Consider the following 8,750-nt stretch of genomic DNA (forward strand, 5'->3'; position numbering starts at 1 on the left):
CGAATTCACGCGAGATTCACAAACGACGTCCCTGAACGTGCAAGCTAGTTACATGTAGATCCCCAGCTCTTTGCACATGTTAAGCACATCGAGAGTAGGTCCTGCCTTTGTTTACTTTCTCCTATTTCGTACGTTAAACCGGAGAACTTCTAACATTCGCGCCTTTTCAATTGCCTTGTGAGCAGAGGAAAACCCTTTCGGAGCGCGGCACCACCATGATGTTTCAAACGACAGCATCCCTTCTAAGCTTAGGCATTGCAATTGGCACCGCCGTCGGTACGGTTGTGTCGGTTCCGTCGCCTCGAGATCTGCTTGATGATCCATGTGCTACCTTCAGATTGCCTCCCAGAGCAGTCAATGCAACTTTTCTCGATCAAGTTACCGTAGAACAGCCGTGGGTAGAGCCTCCCTTTGGATTTGGCTACGGCAAATGGGCTTTGGCTTGGACAAGCATCGAGCTCTACTGGGACTGGCTGAACATGCAGGTGAGTTGGCTACAATCAGAGAGAGCTAGTAAGGAGCAAGCAATAGCGATTGACCGAATCTGAATAGAATGAATGGTATCCTCTCCACAGCGAGGTAAAAGGCAATCTCGTGTCGGACATCGAACCAACCGTTATTGCGGATGTGAATTCTTTCCAAATGGGCGACAACGACACAGTTATCATCACTCCTGGAACCGACACTCCCCTTCCAGGGGAGGTTTATGCTTGGAATTACACCATCCCTGCTGACATTATGGCAGAAACCGACAACACTGCTTGGGTAGGATGGGGTTTCGACTTTTACGAGCAAGGCGCTCCTTATTTTGTTGACTACGACGCCTCCACCACAGGTGTGCTGAACGTTTCCTATGGAATCTCTATCTACAGCCGTCGCGAACGTGGACCAAGCGATCAAACTGTCGCGGAGATTGCAAAGTGCTACGATAAGCTTGGCAGCAAGGACTTTGCAGACTTGTTTAGGTCAATGCGAAGAACGCCTACTGATGGGCGTCGAACTCATACGTTGTCCTGGCATGGGCCATCGGCGGCGAAAGAAGAGAAGCGACGGATCTATGGGAGCATTACAGAGCAACTGCATTTCTAATAGAGCTTCATTCGTGTATTACAACATTTAAGACATGGGGCAACCGGAATGGATGATAAAGAAAGCTTTAGCATGTATTATGCGCCGGAACATTTAGACTACATGTACTAGGCTACCAACCGTTGCCTTAGTGGGAAAACTGCAGGGAAAATGAATAAACATAGAAATTATTCCTTGATACTACCTCTTTGGAGCTATGGAAATTCGCCCTTGATATATGCATATCCCACAGCTTTTATTACACTTGCCCTTCTGTGTGCACTTGGTATATCAATCTCAACCACTATTATGCGAATACCTATCTATCTTATGTACTGGTGCTATCTGACCTTTTGCTCTTCTTCTCCCCAATAAAAAAGAAGCATACCAAAGCTGCCACAGCGCAAATGACAGCCAGAGCTGCGTTCATACAACCATAACCAATTTTTTCCCTCAAGTGACCAGCTAATTCTGGACCGACAGCCAATCCAAGTGAGTAAAAGAAGAAGTTCAGAGAGTACAGCTGCGCATAAGGACCGTTTGGCCCAAAGAAATCCATATTAGCCATGTGATACTTGGCTACTACTGTGCTCGCTTCAATGATCGACGGTGCCCCCATGCCTGCCATTCCTATTCCTACGAGGCCAAGCAAAGCTTCGTATAGTATTACTTCCTGTCTTCCACCTGGGTGTACGAATTGGAAGCAGGCTAGAACGGGAACAAGGTACAGATACACACTGACAGCCACCATCTTAGGCCCAAGTTTATCGACACACCGACCCAAGAAAGGGCCAAAAATGAGGTTGGCAATACCAATAGGCAAGAACATCAGGCCAGCTCGGAGGGATGAGAATCCATAGTATTCTTCGGAGACAAGGGGAACAGTTGCGTCGATGCTTCCAATCAAGATAGCTTGGACAAAAGCGATGGTGAGGGCTGCGATAAGACGAGGGGCTGCAAGACATGGTAGAATTGGGATGAATCGGAAGATTGCAGGCAAATTCGGTGAAATCTTGTACGGATCCTCGTCATCGTTCGTGGTCGGAGTAGAGAGAAGTCGCGTTGCCTCATCTACGGGGGTGGCATCTTCCGTTGCATCGTTGTCCACACCAAATCTGTCCTCGCCAGATGATGAGTTGGTGTAGTCGAGTTTGTTGTACTGCTCAGCATCCTTTGCCTCGATGATAACCAAGCGGCAAATAAAATCAGTGGCCAAGATGGCAAATGCGAGTATGAAAACAGCTGCCAAGCCTCCCTTCTCGTACAGTATCCCGCCGAGCATAGGTGCTAATAGCGTTCCAATAGAGATGACACCAAAGATAGCTCCGATGTATTTCCCCAAATCTGCGGCTCCGACTGTCTCGAACAGTAGTGCCATGCCAGTAGACCATACAAAGCATGCACTGACTCCTTGCAGAGCTCTTGCGACGATGAGTAAAGCGATGGTACGCGCCAGAACAAGCAACGTAGTAGCTGCCGTTAAGAAAGTCACCCCAAGCAGAAAAGGTGCTCGTCTTGACCTGAACCTGTCGGTAATGACACCGGCTATTGGAGAGGTGAGGACAGACGCGCCGGCATAAGCTGCTAGTAGGCTCGAAACATGTCCTTGGACTTGGTCTTGAGGCATGCCCACATGATCGACGAGCATGAAAGGCAGTACCGGGACGATTAGACCGTAGAGAAAGAGATCAGTAAAGAGGCCAGCGCCGACCGAGCTTGCAATGAAGATCTTATTGCTGCGCCAGCTGAACCCGATCGGTTTTTGTGAGTAATCTGGTTGTGATTGGGCAAAGTTGAGAAGTCTCGTCCCAAGGGATGAGAAATGCATCTTGGATTGAAGTATGCCGGTCGAGGAGATCCCTAACAGTTGGCAATTAAAAAAAAAAAAGAGTAGGAAAGATGAAATGCTAAAAGTATTGGATAAACAAAACTAACTTTTCGCCAGTCGGTTGAAAGAAGAAACATAGAACGAACAATTGAGAAAAACCGTTGGCGCAAACCTGGAGTGCAAAAGAAGCTTGCTAGAGGAGGATGCTTAGGCTACTCCGTACAATCTTTTCAAAAAGAGGAAAAGCAGCATGCAAGTAACGAGTACATTTAATTTGCTTTATCATCGGAGACTGCGGACAGTCAGCCCCAATGGGAGGGATGCCCTCAGCAGTAACCCCTGGCTTGTCCACTTCACTACAGACTATAGAGAGAGAAACTACCTTACCCACTGAAATAATCGTCCGGCACAGTGATTCAAATGAGTAGATCTGAAACTCTGCAATATCGCAATCCTCAGATGGAATTTTCTTCTGCTCTGAGTTTGGAACAAGGAGTATTCCAAGTTCGTTGAAGACTTATTAGCATTGTGCTTATAATCTCTCTATCTGGTTACGATGCTGGTCTATCTACCCATGGTACTCAGCCCCCAGTAAGCAACAGAGGAGCACCCATCCCCACCAAGAGGTGCTGGGGGTGTTCTCGTCAGATTAGCCCACAATTCCGCGGCTTTGCATCTAACAAGGATTACAATGGTAAGCTTAGTATAAGCTCTGCATTATTATATAAGTTAATATAAGAGTTTTTCTAAATATTAAACTATATATATATATTATTAAAATAATTAGTAATTTATATAAAACTATATATTATTATTTTCTTAAAAAAAAAGATTTATATATATTATATATTTTATTAATATTTAATTTTTTTTCTATTTCTTTTTTTTTTTCTTTATATATATATATATTTATATTATATTATTGAAGATTTTATATTATATTATTGTTATTTTTTAAACATTTTAACATTTTTTACATTATTTAATATTAAAATATATTTTAATAAATTAATATTTATGTTTATATTATATATATTAAAATATATTTTTAAATTATTATAAAATTATAAACACTTATAGTATTTTTGTTTAGAAAAATCTAAATCTAAACTTTTAATAACTAGTTTTTTTTTTAAAATATTTATATTTTATATACTTTATTAGGATTACATATAAAAAAGGTTTATATAAAATTAAGTTTTAGAAAGCTTAAATTTTTTAAATTATTATTTTCATTTATATAAGCTATTATTTTATTAGTGAAAGGTATAATTGGTTTTAGAGCAGTTTTGCAAACAAGTTACACAATGCAGTGCATAGCTTACTTCAGTTCAAATAGGAATATACTATGGTGCAAATAGGAGAATTCAACTATATACCGCCTAACCTTTGTGAGACTTCTGCTGCCAATTACTATACCGACAAATGCTGGCTTTAGTGTGTATCAGGGGTGTAATAGATAGTTGATAAATGCATACCAGAAGCCAATATAGCATCGAACTGGCTGTTGTTGGTTTTCTTATAGCTAGTCGGGCGATTTTTATTTTGCCTTGCAAAAGCTTCGATAGTTCCCACCTCAGCGCCATGGTTCAGGGACAGTTAAGTGGCCTCATAATCGCAAGAACAGATACTTTGTCAAGATGTAAATAGAACACTCTTGTCGACAACGGGTCTTTCATGTCTCCAAAGTTATTATCCGGCTCAGTCGCATTATGGAAGTTCTCGAAAGGATCCAACAAAGCTTGGGCAATTGAGGTTTTAGAGACAAACTTTTATTCGAAAAGCCTATGTATTTCTTTTTTTCGTGAGTTCATGCGTAACTGTAGCTATATATCGCATCAATGATGATCATTGGTGCACCTGGAGCTGGGGAAGATGGGGGAGCTCTCATAGCAACCAGAGCAACGACCAGCCTCGGAGAAGGCTTGAATGAAACAAACGCTTTAGTAGCCCCCCTGGCTAGCGGTCTAAGAAATATTGGTCTTCCAGTGAAAAATTTATTGTAGTCCATCTGTAGGGATCAGATGGAATATATCCCCGTGGTCATCGAGGTGACTATCCCGTATTCATATGCAGCCCCATGAAGGACATGGAATTAACAACAACAACTCGTCGCATCCAAATATAATACGATGATATCCTACACGGTGACTACTCGATATGAAACAACATCATCAATAGCCAAGCCTTGCAGACCGAGACAATGGATGCTTCATAGGTCAAGCTTTTATTAGCTGTTAAATACTTCAAAAATGATATCGTAAGATGTCAAATAGTAGTCCTTTACCTAATACGTGAGAGGACTCAAATGTGAAATTGACCAAATTATAAGATTGTTGCGACTCTCATCTTGTTTCCTTGCATGAAATGGCTAGCTTGAGGCGTTGGGGATGTGATAGATGACGAGTGCAGCTGAGGGGTCAGCTGTCCTAATAATGCAACCTTGGAACTAAACGCGTGATACCTAGATCTCACGCAGAAAATGCTATGATCGATATCTTGAGGAAAAAGAGGCGCATCAATTCAGTTGAAAGCTACACAGGTCAATCATATATCAAGTAATGCCCGGTTCCGATTCGCTGCCGCTCTCATAGTGGCTGGTATCATTGGAGCCAAGCCCTCCCAGCCATGTGGAAGTCCAGGATACAGATGAAACTCTGCACTGATACCAGCCTTGACAAATTTCTGCACGTAGTCGATGATTTCGAATTTGAATATGTCCAGATCTCCAACGTCTGCATAAATCGGGGGCAACCCTTCCGCCGAAGTTAACCGTGCGGGAGCGGCATAGGGCGAGACGTCTTTTTTACCAATATGCTCTCCAAGAAGAGCAGTCCACCCGGTTAGATTATCGTCAACTTTCCAAAATGCCATTTGCTCCACATCCGGAAGAGGAGTGGTATTTCTATCGTCCAGCATCGGATAGATGAGCACCTGCTTACGAAGGGGAGGGGAGAGCCCTTTGTCGCGAGCCATAATGGCCACCCCAGCTGCCAAGCCAGCTCCAGACGACTCTCCGGTAACGCCGATACGTGATGGATCAATGTTGAAAGTAGAAGCATGCTCTTGGATCCATAACAAGGCCGCATACGCATCTTGTATGGGAGTCGGGTAGGGATGCTCAGGTGCTTTGCGATAATCTACTGAGAACATGGGGATTCGCGTAGCCGCAACAGTGTGCGCCTGAGCATTTATGTAATTTCTTGCCGCGCCGAACATCATTCCTCCTCCGTGAGCGTGGAGATATGCTGGAGTAATTTTGCCGTTGGCGAATTCTTCCGTGGGGTAGACTCGAAGAATTGTGATAAGAGCTCCATCGAACGATTGAAATTTCAATTCCTCAATAGCAACTCCAGGGGCTTCTGGGATATTGGATTGTGCAATTTGTGCTTCATGCCGTTGGCGACGGCCATCGATGTCGTGCGCCGCCAGTGGTGGTACTTGCGACAAAGTGGGCAAAAGCGGTTTCAGAACTTCAAAGAAGTCGGGATCATATTTGAGAGGCATAATGCAGATCAATGAATATAATGAGATGCTTGTTGGTCTATGCAAAAGGTAGTCGAGATGCCAGATTAAACTACGTGTAATGTGACTAATGAATGAGTATGGCAAATCGTATCTATACCTTATGCACAGGCTAGGCTATCTATTTATTTATATTGTTGTCCGTACCCTTGTGGGTTGAGCTACTACTCTGGACCTATTTAGTTTTTCGGAGGAATAAATATGTAACTAAAGGGAATAAAGTAAAACATTTTATACATTCCATAATGTAAAAGAGGAAAATAAAAAATATTTAATATTTTATATATAATTATAAATTTTTCTAAAAGTAATAGCTTTAGGGAGGGCTTATTAAGTATGACTCCTAGCTTTGAGAAGTATTACAAAAGAGTGGGGCTTGGAAAAGTAAGTATTGCCCTTTTGGTATAATATAGCGCCTTTTCACTATAATTTAGTGCGTTTTTACTATAATATAGCTTTTTTTAATATAATGTAATATACTTTTTTACAATAACACAAAGTTTAACACTGTTTCTTTAATCCCCACAACAAAGTAAAATATACAGTATTATTATACGTTATTATAATATTAATAAATGTATAATTATAATTTTATAAAATATAAGTTATAATGTATATAAAATTATACTTTATTATATTAGAAATATCTTTTATACTATAAGTACTTTAAGTTACTAAAAATAAAATTAAGGTTCTTTTATATACTAATTGTAAATAAGCAAAACTTATTTTTTTTAATGTTTTTTAGGCAAGGAGTAATATTTAATAAGCCCTCTTTATTACGGATTGGGCTTTGCCTACTTTCTATAAGCTCTATAGGTTTTATATAGCTGCTTAAACTTACCCAGTCAGTAAGTTCAATTTGTATCCTTTTACCGTTTATAGCGCAATTGGTTAGCGGTAACCCTACTAAAGGAATAGAACCTTTAGCTGTAGCTTTAGCCTTAAGGGCCAACTTCTTTACAGTTAAACTTCCTATTATAAAGGTCTTAGGTTTAAACCCAGGCTGTAATTAACTTAGGAGTTACTATAGGAGCCCTATAGGGGATTTTATATCTAGGTTTATAGTTTACCTAAGTTACTGGGGAATATAAAGTAAAGCTTTTATAGGGAAAGTAAAAGAAAAAAAATATATTATAAATTAAACTTTACTAACTTTTTACAAGTTTTATAAAATTTATATAATTATTTAAATTTATTAAGTTGATAAATTTAATTTATATATTTTTACTGTTTATAGTATAATTAATAATTAATAATTTTACTAAAAAAAAAATAAAAACTTTAAATATAGCTTTAGTTTTAAAAGTTAATTTTTATATATTTTTTAATTTTATAATATACTTTAAAAATGTTAATTTTTAAATAAAAATTAATAATAATAAAAATTAGAGTTTTTTTAAAAAAAATTTATATTATTTTTATTATTTTTTATAAATAATATATTAAAAATATATTTTATAATTTTTTTTATTATTATTAAATTTATAATAAAATAAAAATTAAATTGTTTTTTTATATTTATATATAAATATATATATATAATTAATATATAAATATAATTTATTTAATTTTTAAATATTTATAATATTTAAATACATTTATTAAATAATAAAGTTTTTTTAATATTAAATATTAAATTTAAAATATTATTTATAATATAGTTTTTTTATTAATTGTTTTTTAATTTTTTAAAATAAATATATATATATATAATTTCATTGTATTTTATAATTATAAAATATAAAATAAATTAAATCAATAATAATAAAATAAATATTTAATTATTATAAAATTAAAAATTAACTATTTTAAAAAAAATTATAAATAAAATAAATAAAAAAATAAATAAAAATTTAATATTATAAATAAAATAACTATAATTTTAAAATTTTATTTTATTTATATAATATTATATATATGTATATATTAATATATATTAAAACACTTTTTAATTTATATAATTTTTAAATATAAAAATTAAAATAACTATTATTAAATATTTAATAATTAAATATTAATTGAAAATTTTATATATTTATATTTTTTAATAAATATTTTTAATTTTAAAAAATTATTTTAAATATTTTAATATATTTTTTTAAATATAATAATTATATTTTTATTATTTAATTTTATTAAAAAACTATTATTTTATAATAATTATATTAATTATTTTTAATTATTGTTATTAATAATAGATTAAAGTTTTATTTTTTTTTAAATTATAATATATTATAAAAATATTTTATATATTAAATATATTTTTTTTTAATATTTAAACATATATAATTTAATTTTTAATAATATTTTTTTTAACTTTTTATAA

General features: G+C 35.9%; 3 protein-coding genes across 3 annotated transcripts; 1 reads left to right on the forward strand and 2 right to left on the reverse strand.

The window, feature by feature from the left end:
• Positions 1-215: 215 nt before the first annotated feature.
• On the forward strand, positions 216-1,089 carry TRIVIDRAFT_70971 (uncharacterized protein; the record flags this gene model as incomplete). Its single annotated transcript, XM_014100735.1, has 2 exons — positions 216-485; positions 553-1,089. 2 exons carry the CDS (start codon positions 216-218, stop codon positions 1,087-1,089), a joined length of 807 nt encoding a protein of 268 aa, XP_013956210.1.
• A 328-nt stretch (positions 1,090-1,417) lies between these two features.
• TRIVIDRAFT_135139 (uncharacterized protein) lies at positions 1,418-2,833 on the reverse strand (the record flags this gene model as incomplete). Its single annotated transcript, XM_014100736.1, has 1 exon — positions 1,418-2,833. A coding segment is annotated over one exon (1,416 nt), but the record flags the coding sequence as incomplete, so codon positions are not given.
• Positions 2,834-5,443: 2,610 nt separating this feature from the next.
• TRIVIDRAFT_151341 (uncharacterized protein) lies at positions 5,444-6,403 on the reverse strand (the record flags this gene model as incomplete). Its single annotated transcript, XM_014100737.1, has 1 exon — positions 5,444-6,403. One exon carries the CDS (start codon positions 6,401-6,403, stop codon positions 5,444-5,446), a length of 960 nt encoding a protein of 319 aa, XP_013956212.1.
• Between the last annotated feature and the right edge of the window lie 2,347 nt (positions 6,404-8,750).

This window comes from Trichoderma virens, assembly GCF_000170995.1.
Source record: "Trichoderma virens Gv29-8 chromosome Unknown TRIVIscaffold_45, whole genome shotgun sequence".
In the NCBI taxonomy this organism is placed as follows: Eukaryota; Fungi; Ascomycota; class Sordariomycetes; order Hypocreales; family Hypocreaceae; genus Trichoderma; species Trichoderma virens.